The sequence below is a fragment of the Anneissia japonica genome, unplaced genomic scaffold, assembly GCF_011630105.1.
Source record: "Anneissia japonica isolate Jap-2015-1 unplaced genomic scaffold, ASM1163010v1 scaffold288091_len1417266_cov198, whole genome shotgun sequence".
NCBI lineage: Eukaryota > Metazoa > Echinodermata > Crinoidea > Comatulida > Comatulidae > Anneissia > Anneissia japonica.
In genome coordinates, this window is record NW_022684833.1 from 424,845 (window position 1) to 445,138 (window position 20,294).

General features: G+C 33.0%; 1 protein-coding gene across 3 annotated transcripts in view; it reads right to left on the reverse strand.

The window, feature by feature from the left end:
• Nucleotides 1–227: 227 nt before the first annotated feature.
• LOC117107597 overlaps nt 228–20,294 on the reverse strand; it is a 31,690-nt gene continuing 11,623 nt past the window's right edge. For all 3 annotated transcript variants that reach the window (XM_033249301.1, XM_033249315.1, XM_033249309.1), the window contains exons 2-10: nt 17,180–17,990; nt 14,690–14,762; nt 12,413–12,577; nt 10,627–11,351; nt 9,916–10,153; nt 3,698–3,875; nt 2,471–2,568; nt 1,735–1,949; nt 228–1,339 (exon numbers count right to left, since the gene is read on the reverse strand). In XM_033249301.1, coding sequence (XP_033105192.1) covers nt 1,149–1,339; nt 1,735–1,949; nt 2,471–2,568; nt 3,698–3,875; nt 9,916–10,153; nt 10,627–11,351; nt 12,413–12,577; nt 14,690–14,762; nt 17,180–17,990 — 2,694 coding nt within the window. In that variant the 3' untranslated portion in view covers nt 228–1,148. The remainder of the gene's footprint in view (nt 1,340–1,734; nt 1,950–2,470; nt 2,569–3,697; nt 3,876–9,915; nt 10,154–10,626; nt 11,352–12,412; nt 12,578–14,689; nt 14,763–17,179; nt 17,991–20,294) is intronic.

Consider the following 20,294-nt stretch of genomic DNA (forward strand, 5'->3'; position numbering starts at 1 on the left):
GAGTACTCTACGAGCTACCTACGAGTTCTTCGAGTTTACTACGAGTTATCTACTCATGGCGATAATTTTGAACATGTTCAAAATTAGCGCCACGGGTTCAGAGCTGCTACGAGTAGGTAAGAGTCCTCTCCGAGCTTTCCGAATCGTCCTATGAGTTTTTGCCGAGTTGGCAACTCGGCATTCTCTTGTAACTCGTATGCTGAAAAAAACCCTAGTGGGAGAGGGGCTTTACACTATCATCTGCATTACATAAATCATTATTAAATATTGATATCATTTTTCTTGAAATAAGCCTACTTGCATTAAGCCAAGTGAACATGTTTATGAGCCAAACAAGAAAAGACGATGACGTTCACTCTCCGGTGATGATGTTTACTGTCTGTAAATATCTTGTAAGGTTCAATGATCTTTCAGTCGGTCTTGTGAGATAATTTTGACTATCTATAGACATAATGTAAGATCTTCTTTAAGTTCATTGACTTTTTAAAACAAACATGAGATATTGAAGGTCTACTGTTTGACAATGTTGTTGACTGTAAAAAAAAAAATAAAAAAAATTAAAAAAAACTCTGTATGATCCAAATCAAGTAAGATGCTTTTTAAATAGCAAATCGGAAAGATGAAATGAAGGTCTTCAACTCCACTGAAGTACATGTTGAAAAGCTTGACTGCAGTACCATGAAAGCGTACATTTGCTTGTGATGACCTCCAACGTACAAACTTCATGCTGTAATGTCCATATCCGTGATGCCAAACTCTGTCCATTACTGCCAATCAATGAACTGATCTCAGGTGGATTAGCCTTCATAGCACAATCCTCATCAGGAAAGGAACGAGAGGCAGTGACAGCGAAGGCTAATCTAGCTGTTGTCATAAGTTAGCTTGATAATGCATGTAAAATCAACATTCCCTACCACAAGGCCTTTATCAGTTCAAGGAACTAGAGGAAGTGACAGCAACACACCAGTAGTTGTCAGAATGTATCTGCTTCTGCCATCAGGGTTCTCTTCTGCCACAGAATCTCACCACAATGCAACTCTTGGTAGTTTCAGCAAGCATCCAGGAGGTGGCAAAGTGTATCTGTTTGATGCCTTAATGACTGGTTGATGTCTCAAGAATTTGTGATTCTTCCAATAGATCCTCATTCATCAGCTCCTAGCAGATAGTGGCAGTATTTTAATAACTAGTTTATCGTTCTCTAGAATGATGTCGTAAACATCATCAATAGATTTTCCTTGTACAGGAACTTCATTAATCTCCAGGATCTCATCTCCGACCTGAATTAATCCGAGTAAAATTTTCTCCGGATGACCGTCGCTCAACCTTGTAACAAAAACACCTGAAGAGAAATAAAATAGTACAAGATTTGTAAAAACAATTCATGGTGAAAATATAAATTTATTCACAATCACAATAACATATTTCTCCTGATATTCTTTTCATATTGAGCATCACCTTTTAATGTCTAATTTGTGAATGTAAATGTGGCAAAGACAAGCCAAACCAGTCGCTCGTCACAAAAATTGATTTTTAATACAAGGTTTAACAGTAAAATGAGAGCTATAAAATGGTAAAATAATTATTTAAATCCGACATTTGGTTATGAAGTTACAGGAGTTTAAACATACAGCTGTTTAAAGAACAATATTTGAGAAATCAGCCTTCAAAGTTTTCTATTTCAGATATTTCTTAGGTAGAAACCATCACCAAATTGTTAAAAATTGTTATTCTTACCAGCTTCAGAATTGCATTTGCCTTTTGCAATGTAGAAACCAAATGGACCACTGGGTGGCTTCACCAGTTCAATAACCTGAGTACCATCCTTATTGAGTTGTAATAAACGGCCAACCTTCCGTAAGTGTGTGGGTCTAGTTACGTCCGTCTCCATGGTTGATCGGCGTGGTCGTGTATAGGTGGAGGTAGAGGAGAAACTCATTATGCTCCCAGACCTACAAGATGACATTTAACAAATGTATTACAGTATAGAGATTATTATGCATTACTTCACATAGACCAGAAGTGGGCATAAAATGTGTTAGATGGTCAAAGTAAATCTTTAAATTGCACAGAGGGCTGCATACAAACTGCAAACAAATGTTTTATGTGAAAATTAGGACTTGTAAAAACTTGGTTTTTAAATATTTTTATCAATAATCAGCATCGGGCGGTAACGAGGTGTTTTTTAGCAGAAAATTACAGGCAGGTCGCACACAGAGGGATTACTTTTGTGGCCAGCAACACAACTGCCGTCGGGTCGAATGCGGTCCACGGACCGCACTTTGCCTGTGAAAGCCTGTGAAACAGCATCAGGTGGTAAATGCTAGGGGCTTATCAAAAGTGCATGGTTCGAGTCTTTGTCTGACCACTGGCTTGAATGTTTTTGCAAGGCCTTTATCTGCTTCATATTATGCGATCAATAGCTGGAACAATATGTATGCTACAATATGCATTATTATAAAGTATATTTTACCTTTCTCTTGAAAGTGTAATATCGCTACTCGATGCTGACCTTTTGAACTTTTTGCCAAGAGATGAAGTCAATGACCTCAGTGATGGTGACTTTCTCATCTGAACATAAATATGAAAAGAAAATTATTAGAAAGCTGTAAAACAAAACGCAACATTGGTTTTGAGTTCATTGAGATTTAACTGAAAAATTTACAGAAGAAACATTCAAATTGAAAATAACCACAAATTAAATCATGGCAAAATTTGTTAAACCTATATTTTTCTATTGTTCTATTTTCACATTATTAAGCACATTATCATTAATGTGTTCTTACCTAGCTAAAAACCTTCCTGTAAGATACTGTCAATTAAAAAACTTTTATCCTCTATAAATGAACAAATGATAGTGGTAAAATTCACAGAATTTGTGACCACTTTTGGGACCTGAAAATTTGAGGTGGTCCAATTATAATGTTAGCTTTGTGTTGATTGAAGACTGTATAATTATTATTTATGTACAAAAGTAAATGTACTTCTTTGTTTTCCTCGGTATTGTTAAATATATTAGCTTGTATTTTAACATACAAACTTCTGAGTTTGAGAAGACGATTTTTATATGTCGGGTGTATAAGGTGACCCCCTGTTTCATGGTCGGAATTCCTACTTTTTTTCTGTTTTTTTTTGTTGGTCCTAATACTACATTTATCTGGCTAAAAACAGAGCCAAATGCAAGGCAAATTTTTCAAATAATGCCATTTTATGAGCTTTTAAATTTTCATCAAAATCTTATTTCCCCGTATTTAAAATTGCGTTCACTCATACTAGCATTTAGTAGCTTCATTGCAGTAGTATATTTGCGTGTTACGAACATGATTTTTAAAAACGTGTACGTCGTGAGTGTAAGACAACCCCCTGTTTTTCGATCATAATTTGCTATTTTAAGCTTCGTCTTATACGTGAGTGTACAGGGTATGTCATGTTTTTGGTAATCCCTGTTACTTACTTATGTTGCAAAAGTCACAATAACAACAATACCAACAATGGCAACAGCAATTTAGCGAATTCTGTACTTTAATATTTGTAAGTTGAATGGTTTTGGTATTTTAAAATAAAAAATCAATTAAGTCTTATGTTACAGTAGCAACAATGATAGACTATAGCAACCAATTAATATTTTATACAGAAAACCTAATAAACTACATGTAGCAACAACAACAATAACAACAGTAGCAACAAAAAACATTATTACCTTTGGTGGTTCTTCTACTGTATTAGCTTTATCAATGCGGTCTAAACTCAACGCTCTTCGCATCGAAGAGAACTTCTTCTTTGTAGCCCTGCCCAGGCTGGACATCTTCTCCGAAATGGAAGCGCGCGAGGCGAGTGAGGTGCGTGAACTGCTCAAGTTGCTCTGACGACTCAAGTCACTGTGGAGTAAAATAATCCAAACATTCTGAATTTGAGTATAAAAAACTCACTTTAAATTGCTGTTGCATTTCTGTTTTCACAGCAGATACTCCTGCATACATCTTATAAAAATTATCAACCTTAATAAAATAAAAATGTTCCTCTTAAACCCACCACTGGTGTCAAGTATTGTTAAAAATATTTTGCCTGTGGTGAAAACTAGAAAAACTAAAATTGAATGAGATTAAATTGGTAATTTATGAAAGGATCAATGCTCAACTGAATACCCACATATAAAAAAATATTTTTTTAATCTTTTTATTTTGCTAATTTACAAAAAACAAAAAACAAAAAAAAACAAAAACAAAACAAACTGAAAGCTAATAACATTGGTAAATATTTAAAAAAAAATAAGTTCAAACATTTAATTTTATATTTAAATTGTTTCCCTGGCTCAAAACAAAGAGCATAAAAATACAGTCATTTGTAACCACAGAACTATAAAATTCATAGCTCCATGGTAACAAAGGCAAGACATCAGGCAAACACATCATCCAGTAAATTGCCATAAAATGGCTTCACAATATGTCACTTTAATAACATATATTGATTTGGGAGAAAAGAAAACAAATTAGTGATATGTAGAGTATTAGTCATACCAAATGAATACACCAGTCTGCTGACCTGAATACCATGCGATTGATTTGCATGAATGAATAATGATAGTAAAGGGAGAATACAAAACATAGTATATGCATGGAGGAAATATATTATAATAAATATTTATAATATATTTCCTCCATGGTATATGCTAGGGAGAGGGGTTGACAGATAGTAACTTTCAAAAAATAACATAATGATAATGTAAAGATTATAAATATTTTACTATATTACGTTTCTGGGGGTAGAGGATGGGGTCACAGACAAGAGTATTCTCTCTATTCTCTCAAAATGAATGACCCTAATTGTAACAATAATAAATGATCAAAATAACATTAGTAGTAAACAATAATAACATTAATAATAAATTAAATAATAACAACATAAATAATATAGTAACAATAGCATTTATTGAAAATAAAATATAAATAATAAATAATAACAACAATGATAATACTACAATACGAACACTGGATCATCATATCATTATGATATGAAAATATGGGAATATAGTAAAAATCATTTTCCTATTTCCGATTTTCGTCGAAATGATCAGCTGCATAACACCTTTACCAGAATGCATATTTTCTGAATATATTTTGAATACTGTACATAAAAATGAGAGAGTTGTCTTTGGTAAACTACAATTCACAAAAAACTACAGAGGCCTATCATTAATTCACACCTTGTTTGGACGTACAGTTTTACAATTGACCCCTATCTGAACCTACGGTAAGTGGTAATTGAAAAATATAAATTAATAAACAGCGTCTCAACAGCAGCTCCAGATACACATTGGATATTTAAATTATTAAAGCAGCTTTCAATTTCTAATGCCACATTTTCTTTAACAATAACTTGTATAAATATTAAGTATCTACTCTAGTACTAAATTTAATGATAATAAAAATTTTTCATTGCACATGGACTCAAAAGCAAGCATACTACAGTATTAGGTTTATCCGTTAGATAATGTTTGACCAGATTGTAAAACCTCTAAAAGACATGGAAAACCATTAGTTTGATCAGATTTGAAATAAGCAACACTATCAGATATAGTCTGATCAGACATTTAATTAGGTCTGATAGTGTACAGTATGTATCACCTTGGAAATTTGGAAATAAAAATGAGCACAGAAACATTCATTGGCTATTTTTGTGCAAAAATGTGATATAACCTATAATAATACAAGATATATTTTTGCTTTATTAATTTATTTATTGAGGTATACCTGCAGCAAAGACCGCAAATCTATTTAAAACTATAATAATTAATCAATAATATAGGATACCTAAGAATAAAAATCAATGACAATTCGTTCTTTCCAATCTTTTCCTACCTGCAATACTATACTAATATTATTCTGATGACATCACAAGCATCTTGGGGGCACTATCATAGCTCCATGCTAGACAATACTGACTAAATTAAAAATTTAATTAATATACATGTATGATTATTGATCTTGCTCACAAGTCCTAAACCTGCAAAATTTTAGCAAATTATTCTAATAAGAATTAGATTTTCCGAACAGTATTATCACTAAAGAAAATTGTAAACTTAGGTTTGCTATAAAAAATGGTACACCTACTACAATACTGCAAACAATCGATTGATAAAAATAAATCTGTTAACATGTCTTAAATTAAGGCAGTTATTGCAAACATGATTAATAATACTAAATAAATAACATATTAATTGATAATTAGCAATCAAAATATAAATAACTTTACCTAAGGACTGAGCGGTAATGAATTCTAATAGTCCTCCTCACATCTCTTGTATTCCTCTGAATAATCTCCATCGTAAAATACAATGCTAGAGAACATAAATTAAACTCTACTCTACAAAATATGCAACATTGTTAACACCTCAGATTGCTGGCAATAAAACCATATGCCTCTAGTTTTGCGCCTCTTTCAATTGTTTGATAAAAATTCGAAAAAGCTGTCCACCGATCAATACATAAACAGTTCAGGTATTATTAGGCTGAAATTTGCATAATGATGAATATTCAAGAGTCTGTACAATAGATGGAATGTAACAGATGATCAACGTTCAGCATGAGTGACTTTGAATACTATTAGCAGTAATAGGATGCTATGTGGAACGAAGCAAATTAAATGCATCCTAAAAAGGATGAAATCTGCAAAACATCTCAGAATAAGAGAATCAAGAAAAGTTTCTACAATGAACAGGCAAATATTTAGGGAGATTTAGTTTTAGTTTAGGTTTGTTAATTTATAATTACCTCCCTTTCACAGAACAATACATTATGAGACATAACAATCAATAATCAAACATACTTATTAACTAATATGGGTAAATTCCTGGTTTAATTTAAAAACATGAAGCCATCTAATGGGGACTTAATGTCAACAAATAGAAAAACAAACAATATAATTAGTGATGTTGATGGAGAAAATAGGAAAGTAGCAGAGGATTCTGTAGGAAAATCTGCCATACTTATTCTATCCAGAGAGGTGCTATAACAGATGATACCATATATAGGTAGAATTGCTGTCAACACTATTCTACAGTTGAGTAGAGATACTAATTGTTAGGTGTTAATTACAGGGAGTAAATACTGAAGCGCTGGAGCGGAGAGGTTAGAAATGAATAAGTAATTGAGAATGGTGATTTACAGATACTGTATGATATGGCAAATTGTGTGTATCTTCAATGAACTGGAAATGTTTCTGATCTTTTGTATCAATTCTTATGTTGTAAGATAGAATTGTGTGATATGTGAATGAATACACAGCAGTCTATTAGTGTATTTTAACAATGTACATGTATCTAGCCAAATTGAAAGCCAATTAGATTGGACTCACTTCTTATAGGAAAAAATATTTAAAAAATCAAAAACATTGAATTACTTTCAAAATGTTAATAATATACAAGAAGACTATAATAATGTAATAATTCAATTAATTTCAAAAATAATGTTATGGTTGATTTGTTTGTTTAATGTTCGGAATTAATTTATGAGGATAAGTACCAGTACTATTTTGTTCAACCTTTTATAATGAATTCTCTATCAATCCAGGGCCAAAAACTTAGTAAAATCTACAGTATAATGACATTGCCTATACATATATTATTAATATGACCTAAAACTTAAAAAAAACCCAACAAACGAATAGAGCCTTCAAATTCAAAAGAAAATAGTATATTTAAAAAGAATATTATCAAAACTAATGAGCACAAATATCAAGTAGATAATGAATACACTTTCATAATGAATAATTGAATAAATCTATAAAATTTACAGTGTTAAATTTTTAAAACAATGTAAAAAAAATATTTCTAACTAAATGTTCAAATCTTATTTCAATAAGACATTATCTTATATAAATGTGGTAGCATCCACATCCAGTGAGTTTATAATGCAGCATTACTTTATATAAATTGAATGAATTTCTAGCAGTTGTCCAAGGAGAGATTTTGTAAAATCAAGGTTTTGTACTTGCATCTACATCTCAGGATCATTTTAGATTCACACATAATTTTTAAAAATTGCTATGAGAATTTATTATACAAAACACAAAACTGAAACTCTTGAAAATGCCAGTAAAAATAAAATTTAACTAAATTAAGTAGATGTTTCTAAAATATGAAATGTATGGTAATGTTAAAATGAAACCTAATGTAGGTCTTGGTCGAATATTTTTTTGTTTTTCATTAAGATATTAAGATGTAGTATTTTAAAGTATTTAATAATTCATATACTTATTTATTAAGTTTAAAATTTGTCATCAGTGGAAACCACTACACAATGAATAAAAAAGAAATAAACACTGTTTTAAAAACAAAATGGCACAAACCTCGCAAGCATTATCACACACAAACAAAATAAAATTGAATAAAACTGTGTAGAAAACAGGCCTAAAACCCTTTAAATAATACATAAATAATTATCACTTAGCTATGGATTTTAAACTCTTGTGATGTTTCAGAAATAACAAACATTTGTATTTGGTTTATTCATCAACACTGAACTTGATTGTCCGCTGTTAACCAATGCACTCAGAATAACTTTTATCACCTGCCTACGGGAAGCGGCACAATCAGAATGACGTGAAACCATGGCAACTAGAATACCGAGATTAAAAGAAGCCGGAAGCGACGTGCAGATCAAAACACCTGCCATGCTCCATTTCAATGATAAATTAATCTCGAGTAATTTGGCTTCAATCAGTATAATTCACATTTGAAAGTCAAAACAACTTTTGCACATTATTAAACGCTCCAATACAAACAGTAGCAAGTAGCTATAGATGTTGGTATATTGTTTTGGGATTGGGGTTTTGTTATTTTTGGCTTCAGCTTTTGTATCTAATTGTAATACTGTAATGCTTATAATAATAATATATCCTGATAATATGAATGCAGTAAAAGAACTTGTTTGGGTTCACATATTAAAAAGATAAAGTGCAGTTGGAGTTTGTAATTACATCAATCTTTGAAACTGGGATTACTCTTCCTCTGTTCATGATTACAAGAAGCTCACAGAGCAACGTCTTTTGGATGAGATGTTTAAGCCATCGGTCCTGTATGCAATGTTCTTCCAAAGCCATTTTAGCTGTCAATTTTACCAGTAAAAAGAAACTGATCAACCATTAAAAATTGTGTGTTGGTATCGAATAAAAAAAAAGTACTTATGAGGCCTAGGTAGTCTAGACTGGCCTTTTTTCAATAAATGAACATCATTCCAGTCCAGGTCCAGGCTATGATATTGTATTCTTGTTTTTTTTTAAGTCATTGAACTCCACTTAAAAGTGGCAATACCTCACGTTGTACAAGCTTAGCTGCCTCCATATGGACAAATTTACCAGTAAAAAAATTTTCAATTGGGAGAACACTGTGTATGCAATTCATTGTTTTTTGATAATGATAAAGATGTGCACATTAAAGAATGCAGTGCACTCTTCGCAAAGGAATAGGATATTGCCTCCCACGGTACGGTCCAACTGACCACACTGGAAATCAGTCTTCTGACTTTCTCGAGTTATCCCTGGTGTATCTCACACCAAAAACGGCAATCAAACCAAAAAAAAATCTCTCAAAGGTATTTTACTATCTCTAACGTTTTATTTGTATTATTTTGTAATACCAAAATTAACCTCTTCCTCTACTCATGTGTTATTCTTTGAAATCCCCATATACGCCAAGTTTCTTGTTGGGTGTTTAAAGCCAAGTACACACTGCATCGACAACAAACCCATGTTGTGTCTTGAATAGGGATTGCCACATACAAGATAAATTTATTCTACAACACAAATTTATTCTACAACACTTCTTAAAAACACACTGGGTCATAAGTCATCATAAAAAAAAAAGAGAATAAAGAAAAAAAAGGGAATACAAACAAAAAAAACCAAAATACTAAGCATTACCTTCCTATCCAAGAATCCCGGTCCCAACTACTTTCACATGCATCCAAGAGTCCATCATCAAATACATCATTTATACAAGGATTGCTGGAAATTGACCAGCTATCCACACCAACCATCTGACGCGAGGGTGTTAAGCGCCTTTCAGGTGGCTGGGATGATGACCTCTGCCTCCGTGATTTGTCAACTTTAGCATACAATGGCTCTGGGGGTGGCTTAGCACTTATCCTTGATAAGGATTCTGTGGACAAATAGTTCCAGATTATACTTGCAAAGGTAAACAAAACTGTAAATCAGTATCATTTTATTTCTATTGTTAATATTATTATTCTTTAAAGTACTCATTGTTTTCCAATTATGACAAACATGGACTATTGGCACTGCACAACAGGCAAGTGAGGAAGAATTTATCAACGACAGGCTAGGACATCAAAATATTGTTATTCTTATTTCAATTTCTTTTAATAAGGAACTTGGTAAAAACTGTGGACAATGGTTTCTAGGACATTTTCTTCTTCACGAATATTGACAAAATAATGTAAATTTCTTTTTATTTCTATATTATATTTCTATCCAAAAGTGGAGGCCTCCACAAAATGGAGATGAAGTATTCGTAGGATTTGAATTGACTCCTTATTTTTGAAGACTAGCACCATACATACGAAGGTACAGTTCCATTCTGAAATATAGATTGAAATGAACTAACAAAATTACCTCTACCCGTCGTTTCATTTCTGCTACTTGATCTTGAGTTCTTCCTGCCTCTACTGGGCGTTCCACTGTCAAAACTAAAGGACCTATTGTAATTCTTCTGTGCATTTTCCCTCCCTTTGGAAGAACTATTTCCTGAGTAATGTGCTGGATCATCACTGCTCTGACGGCAAAGACTGGAATGAACACCAGTGTGATTCGAACCCTTCCTTTTTTGCTTTAGTGTTCTTGATTCTGTTCCATCAGTTGAATCATTAATTTCACATACAGGGTTTGCGTATGTATTACAGGAACTATGCCTTTGAGGCGGTGAGTCCAATGAGGGTGCTCTTCGTTTTGGCTCACCGGGTTCTTTTAAAATGGATCCATTGTGAGAGGATGACCTTGACCGTGGCTGATATCCGTCAGAGTCTGTATCCTCAAATCTAACAGACCTACACGGTGATGCAGTTCTCTTACTATTGCTATTGGATTTACCATTTAGCCTCCCTCTGTAGGCTGGATTACTGTAGTCTGAAATATCCGATATAGATTCATTATCTGTGTGGAATGATTCATTATTTCCAGAGGGTGGATTTGAATTCCCATCGTTCCTTATTGGTGTATCATAAAAAAATTCATGCCGAATACTCTCCGATTCCATGGTCAATGATTCTGTTGAGCTGGAATGCTTAGGTCTTGCTCCTTGTTCTAGCCATTGAACACCCACATGGTTTTCTTTTGGCGAACTGAAAAAAAAAATATGTAAAAAATGACAGAAAATATTCACAATAATTGGCAATTGATTTGGCTGTTAGAATTACAACTACAGTAAAATCTACATTACATTGAAATCTAATGCTACTAACCCTTTATGGTTTAAAACATTATATCTTTTTTTATATTCAATGAACTTGAATAATCTATTTCAGAATGGACCTTTTCAAAGTGTCAATCAAATTATCAACTGATTAAGCTGTAGGACAGTGTAAGTGTAGGACAATTACCACCTAGACATAAACCTCACAAAATGTACAATACCATTGTGAAAGTGGGGTGGGCTTTGGGGTGGATAATGTTGAGTGGGCTTGTTTTTATCTAGCTTTACAACAGGATAGTTTACCTTGTAACTCATACACCTTCAATTCATTCAACTCTTTTGACAACATGCACATAGGTTAATAAGCATTTTAAATTTTATCAATCGCTGTCCTTAAATTTTGCCATTTAAAAAAAAAAAATTTTAACACAACATAGTCAGTGTGGACAATCAATAGTCATGACCAGGAATAGGTATACAGACCTGCCAACTCACCCGATCCTGTCGGACGTCACTCGATATCTAAACAAATCTCTAGTTTTCCCGATCAAATGTAATTTTCACCCGATTTCACTGATTTTACAGGTTTCCTCCGCAAAATACTCTGATTTATGCATTAGACAAGCAACAATTTAATAAGTTGTTTTGTAGTAATTTTGTACTATTGATTTTATACCACTAATGATTAGTCTTGACGTGTCTTTTTTAGTAAATTGCATCATCTTTTGGTTAATTCTGGAAACCTCCAGATTTTTTTTTAAATCTCCAGATTTTTTTAAGATTTAAAAAAAAATCTCCAGATTTTCATGGCCCAGGGGTTGGCAGGTCTGGGTATATGCCCCACAAACATACAAGCTTACAATCTTATGCTATGCTAGACAATGTGTGGAACCTTAGAAATCCTATCCAAGGTAGCAGGGCTTACAGAACGGTCAACTGTTATGGAAACACAACCCACTCCAAAGGTATAATTACTATATTAGCACTTACTCTTCAGGTCTGGCATATGGCTGAATGTTATGATCTGCCTTCATTGGACCCATCACCGACTTCTTTGCTGACGCATTCTGTGACCCGTACGACTCTCGCTTCTTTTGCAGCACACGTAATGCCTCTCTAGAAGGTGCCAGCTGTTTACGATGTGATGAATCTCGTCTTTTGAGGAAAATAAACATACATGCACTAGTATGGGAAAGTCACACGTTGATAATAATTAATATTGTGGACAGTAAACAAAGAAACCATTTCACTCACTACAAATGCTGCATTGACAACACTTGGCGGACAAAACTGCTAAATCCACCTATAAAAATTTAACCAATTACACACCTTCATAATTTTAACATCCATTAGCATATTAGTACTATATACAGTAACTTCACTTACATTCTTGAAAGGAAAACAAACGAGTTACATTTTGTTGGATTCATTCTAAAAATAGGCCAATACGATTGCCTACACATCATCAATACAAAGTTGAAGACCTGACCAGTGTACTGACTATTACACTATAGTGGCAATTCTACACGTTCCGCCTGGAAATCCACAGGATTAAACCAACAACCAATGGCTCCTGAGCATTAGTGATGTTTCACAAAGAAAGTACATCAGTGGTGTTCTACTTATAGCAAGTGCTTTCCTAAGAGAATACAGTAATAGATACGTTGTTTCTTTTCTACACCATATGTTTTTCAAGTCCTGTCTTGAAGTTTTCATAACATTACAGACAGTATCACTGACTTTCAAAAGCTATCAAAAGTTTAAAACAATCTTTCCAGTTAACAACAGACAGCTCATTCGAATGTGGTATATTCGAATGTGATATATTATCTGCATTCTCTGGCGAAGTGCAACTGCGGTCAAACAAAAAAAAACCTTTCCAACGGCTTGCATATTAGCTATAAGACCTTCTCAAAAGCTACAACACAACTATGCAACTTTCAGCCTAGCATTGATATTGTACAAGTTATTTTATACACCTTTTTTCACAGATGAAAGACACTGTACAGCAAGTATTCCAAAAACATCAAGATGCCTTTGCTTATAAAAATCTGAATTCCTCTCTATTATGACGAACCCGTTAATCTGCCGTGCTCTCCAAAGAAAATGGATTAAACTTAAATTCTAACTAATAATGGGTGGATATTGGCCAGCAAAATTGGAATGGCAAGGATGCTTAAGCAGGGGTATTTTCCTTGCATTTGTTGAGCTAATTGCAACACACGCCAGAGAACAAAAGACATGTTCATTTCACAAAGTCATAACCAGGAGAGTTGATCTGAAACAAGTGTGAACACCCTAATAATGTTATCAATACCAAATTTATTCCAGAAAGTAAGAATTATCAATTGAGGTCATGAGTTAGAATTTGTCTATAATTTATCTGATGATTGAACAATACAATTTATAATTATGTTGTATAATTACTTAGTATTAATAAATGGGCCTATTTTATAATAAAACAAAGAATATAGGAGCAGGAAATGTCATTATTCACATATTATACTGGTGGAAATATTTACTCATACAATAATTCAAATAAAAACTTTAATTGATTAAATTAATAGCTGAAAAGCACAATTTTATATAATTATGCTAATATAAAATACAAAACTTCAGAAAACAATAACTTTGTTATGTGTGTTTGCATCAGGAAATATCATATGAGTGATGTTTTGCATTACCTGATGTGTTATCGTACCGAATACTTAGAACGTTCGCAAATACATATGGAAAACACTAATAATTTAACTTTTCGCAAGTATTTAGGAACGTACGAATATTCGAACAAGTCAGGTGGGGCAAAACATCTCTCATATATAATTTTGGTTTTAAATTACTGATGATGGCCAAATATTTGAATGTCATGTCCGAGATAGCAAGCTGAGACTTTTTTTTATTCCTTGTTTTGTGTACTTATTTTTTAAAAGATTATCTGAGGAGAGCGGAATAAAAATAAAAATAACATTTTGTTTTCTTGTTTAGCAAATATTTTTGCCAAAACAAGGTGTAAAAAAGTCTTGCCCAATGTACTTTGGCTAATGTACCCGGTCTAGCATTTCAATTTTTTACATAGTGTATGTTGTCTTTTGTAAATGCTGGTTGAATAAATAAATAAAATGAATAGAATAAAAATGGATATCTTAAAGTTGGTAGGATTTTGCCAAGCAGGCACACAATGAAATGCGTGTAGATAAAATTTGATATTTTAGGAACATTTCTAGGGGTTAGAAACCTTCCGTATACAATCAAGATAAATTATCTTACCTGTGTGATCCATGCCAGGAGTGATCACTTCTACTAATTCCGGAATCGGTATCGCTATCAGCCGTATGGTAACCTGTTAAATTTAATAAGAAATTACTGTCTGAAGATGGAAAGCACAGTAAAAGCAATAGGAAATCTCGACTCTCCTCAGTGCATTGTGTTTGCATTATTAATTTTGTAGGCCTACATTCTTTTATAAATATCAAAACGTCCCTATTGTATGAATTAAAAAAGACAAAAATTATTTAGTAACAAACACTAATTAATAAAAAGAATATTAAAATTATGAATTTGCTTAAATGCATAATGTAATGTAGAGTACAAGTTTAAAGACACTTGACTATTAAAAAAAAAAAATCTGTGAATACTATCAAATGAATCTGAAAATAGACAGTAAATACTGATCATCAAATGATGCAAAAACATGACCTGAACAAAGTAAAGCACAACCTAACAAATAGCATGGCTACAACATAATAACTAAAAACCAAAAATAATTAGAGTACAGTAATGGTCCTTACACAAATATTCATCAAACTTCGAGCCAGACATAACAGTAATTGATTTTGGTAAATCTCGGAACACAAATAGCATTTCATTTGTACTGGAGCTAAATACGCGATAATCCTGCTCTACACCCATCCTCTCCTTGAATCCCAATTTTCACGTCTCAGACTAAAGGAAATGGACAGTCCACGTGCGAATGACAACTTCCTACTACTGAAACTCCATATCAATTGTGTCGCAATTCAACAATGAAAGCAGACTTGATATAATTAACATTTCATTGACAGTTTGTGATAAAAGGTTAAATTTGATTGACAAACATAGAGACTGAATTGCATATTTCTGGAAGTGGGAAGTTGATAATGAATGTAGATTAGCAGGAATTACCACTCCATGATGTTACTTGTGGCTTACAGTAGTTTATTCTCATAAACTATCTGTCACTGCATTTGCTAAAATCTTGCTATTCAACACCAAAACCTGTCACTCACACTTAAGATAGAAATAAACTGTGAGTCTTAATTTAAACAAAATATTTAAAAATCTTTAATCATAAAAAATATATAAATAATTACAGTATAATGACAAAATTACAAAAGTGTTGATAAATAGGAATCATCCTAGTTTAAAAGCATAGGGTACATTTCCTAAACAACCCAATGTTTCCTTTCCTTCTTTCCATTATAGAAATCCGGACGATGCAGAAAGGGGCTAAAACACCTTTGGGGAAAGGAAAAAGTGTAAACTGTGTGTGAACAAAATTATATGAGGCAAGCTTCATAATTTGTCAACGTTTTTATATGCTTTGAATACATTGCTTTTTGTTTTGGTATTATACCGGTACTATAAACATTTGTTAAAAAATACTACACAATTGCATTGTCAATGCTTCAAACTGGAAGGTGTGGTAAATTAGGTTTCTTATTTTAGCAGTTAACGTAATTCACAGAAATATCTATAAAGTGTCTTGCTCAAGGACAAACTGAATGTGTCAAGCATCACATCTCATTTAACCATTCAGTTGGAACCGCTGCAATTCAACTTATGCCTTTCCAAAAACAACAGCAATAAGATGGGCACAGTTTTACAGACTACAAAAATTTAAAAATGAACACTTGTTAAAACAGTTGACTTCTCAGTGATGGTAAATTTTCACATTGTCTTCTTGAGAATAAAATACTTTCTCCACAAATTTGTTTTGGTTTTGGACTTTGGTACAATATTATTCTCAGTCACAAAATATTTACATGAATTACAGAAAACAGATGCCATTGACATTGGGGGTTTAAAAAGTTTGATTACACAGCAGAGCAGTGTCTGTATGTGAAAACAATGACCCCGGAACAAGCCAACAGAAAAAGAATAAAAGCACGTACAGAGGCTCAATGCAAATAAAGGCCACCTGACATGATTCAATAACCTTAATATTTCAATAGATTTTTTTTTCAATAGACAGAATGTTGTTTGTAACATGGTAGAGTAAAGTAAAAATTCCTAGCCTAGCAAGTTCATGTACAAGATATTTCAGCAATGTGCTTTGTTATTCCAACTAATTTTAGAACAATAATTATACCTATTTGTATTCTTTAAAATTTTTATTAAGTTTATTTTTAAAGCATAAAATCAATATTTACATACAATACCACCCAAAAAATATCAAGGGGAAAACCTCTAAATTAGAACTTTTGTTGCTCATTTAAAAACAACCACATAAATTAGCCTTTCAAAATTTCATGTCTTGCAAATGACAAAAATTTTACCTTAGTTTATTATCTTATAATATCTCATTTTATTGTGAAAATCCTGAAATAATATAATGGTAATATAAACACTATGAACATATAATGTCCATTTGACTTGAAAACTTTTTCTTATATAATTTTCAGTAGAAAGACAATAACTTACCAAAATATATTAAATTAAGCAAGTCAGCCTCTAAATTTTTTATCTTTAACCTGATATTTTATGAATTCTATTCCTTACCTTTATTAACAGTTTCTGTATTCTGACCATTCCTTGATTCAACTAGACATCCTCCACTGGAATGCCGCCTGAGCTGAAAACTTCCAACATCCCTCTGACCACCAGACTGACAACTATCCATTGATCTACTAGTGGAATGTCCAGTGGCATCAATGCCACTATCTGATACATACTCCAAACCTGACTGGATAGACCTATTATTCTTCAAATTCTCTGCGCTGCTAAACTCCTTATGAATACCATTGACAGGCCTAATCTTTTCTGATGGACTCCCAGTTGAATCCCGTCTTTTCTCCTTATATTTGCCAAGACCTGAACTTTGTAGCAGTTCTTTCATTCTCTCTTTATTCTGCCTGAGTCTATCTTTTACAGAATCTGGAGATTCCGTGTTCATCTTCTCACTGTCCGATTCTGAAACAGACAAATTCTGCCTGCTTCGATTCAGAAGCAAGCGTGCAGCCTCACGTAAGTTTCTTGTATTGCGTGTAAGAGTTCTTGGACTTTCATTCGGTGGCCGCGGTAAATACCGTGGCGACATGTCCTTCTGTTTTTTCTGATCGTCTTCCTCGGATTCCACAGTGGACGGACTCATTTTTTCAGCTGCTTTGACTGGACTGTCAGTACTGGTATGTTTTTTAAAGGCCTTTGGATATTTCTGCCGTAAATCTTCGTAGAATTTGGACTTGAGTCGTGGATAATTGAGGTCAGGTGAGACACTGTGGTTCAGTTGGCCATCTTGGAACTCACCTGGTTGGTAATTCACCTGTTGCTGTTGGTGGTGGTACCTGTGTGATGGTAAATGCCCATTTACCTGAAAGATGAACAGTCACATGGTATTGAGTTTTATGGTTATCACATGTACATTTACTTTTTTAACGAACCAATATTATTACTGATATTATTTTAATAAAATTAAAATATTAATTTTATTACTAGCGCTGTTTTGCCACCACAGCTTATTATATTATTGTAAAGTTATCATGATTTTTTTTTATAATTTTATGAAAAGCACTTAGAGGCACTGTGCATTATGAGACATATAAACGTAAATTATTATTATTATTATTAGTATCATTATTATTATTATTATTATTATTATTTGTATCATTGTATCATAAAAACCAACTTCAAAATAGTTTACAGTATTATATTATTGAAGTATAATATCATTCAAATTGCATTATTTTTTTTATTATAGAAAATATTTTGCAATATATGCCATTACTATACTGTATGACATTTCACTAATAGTTGTTTTACTAAATCTAATTATTCATTACAACCATAGTAAACACAATGGATCGCAAGTTGGAAGAAATCTTTACAGGAGACCTGGTTTAATATACAGTACAGTACTTTCTTATCAAATTTCATTTTGCTGTGCATGGTGATATCAATTGGCACAGACGTCTATGAAACAATCGATATTAATAAATTAGTAAACACATGTAAATATTATGAATTTGCAAAAGTTGGATTATTTTCCGGAAGATTATTGCTTGGTTGTGCAAGGCCGTCCAAATTTCCAGCACATTCCTATGACTTGCACAAGTCTTTGGACCCCTGAGAGATGGAGTGTTGGGAAGTTTTAATTTACCATACAATACTAAATTTTACTTTAGTGTTTGCCACTTATCACCCTGTATTGACCGGTATGACACAGCGTGAAATAATGTAAAGTTAATTTTCTAATATGGAAATCAATAAAGTAGGCCTATTGTTGTAACTGTCATTAATTGAATACATTACAATTTCAATTAAATAAATGATTGTACTGTAGGATGATCGTCAGTATACTTCAGCTTCACTGCTTCCAAGACAACATATTGTACTAACTATACAGTAGGCATACTAACACATCAATATTTATTTACTCTACCATTACTAATAGGCTTAGACCATTTAAAAGGCTCCAGAATAAGTTAAAAAAAAAAAAAAAAAACATGCTCCAGAATAAGTTTAAAAAAAAAACCATTCCAAATGGCATATCCAACTGACTGCAGTGATAGCAATAATGAACATATTGACAATCTATGTAAATCACAAAAAAATGAATATTGGAACATTTGTGTTTGATGGTTTATACTATAGTTAAAGCTAAGCCATCAAACATATACAGTACCTTGTTTCCCAAGGTTGTGTTCGTTATAGTAATACACACTATAGCTACAGGAGGGAATGTGATTCAATTTTTCCCATTGTACTTCTATAAGTACATGTGCAGAACATTTATCTAATACAATGATTAAGTGATTACCTGTGAAGATGCATCAGTACTTATCTCACAAGGCAAGGCAATTACTTAATTAAATGCAATTAAAAACTAACTGTATACAGTGCTACTGAATTGCTTCCTCTGTAAATATTCAATTAAGCTACAGTATTAGTATTGAGAATTTACTGCTCAATAAGTTACTGTAAATAAATACAATTTTTTCTTTCTTGAAATTGAAATTGGGAATTTAGGATTGGCCTTCGCAAGAGCCACAGTGCAGAGCGCCAACCGGTAAAATTAATAATGGATACAAACATTGTCCTTTTAACCCTGTCTAACTCTCATGTGAGGGATATGTGAGGAGCTAAGGGCCCATTCGAGCGAAAAAATATCCGTGCGATTTACCAGTTAATTCACCGGTACACACTTTCTAAAACCGCTCGGACACTAGTCTAATTACCTTTCCATCTGGATTATCCGCGACAATTTTGACCACCAAATTGCTGGGTAGAATACCGTGTATGGAATGACCATGGAGCCGGAGGCGATGATAAATCAACCTTAATTATTTTTCCAAAAGTTTTGCCCACAACCTAGCGCCAAATTCAATAGGTTTAACGGCCCAGGCGTGGTTGCAGCTCTCCTTCGCCTCCTCACAAATGCACGACGAAGTCTAAATTTAGTAGCATATAGCTAGAAATAAACTTGAATAAACTAGCCTACGTACAGATTTTAAAGCAGCCATTATAAATTATTGAGCTACATTATCGTTCCACCATGCCGCGCTGTGTGTACGTGGGCCGGTTATAGCAGCAGTAGCAAGTAAACAAAGAATGGGTTGTTGACCATGGGATAAGTTGAAATTTTCTTCCGGAGTAGTTTCGTTACACGTATTTACCG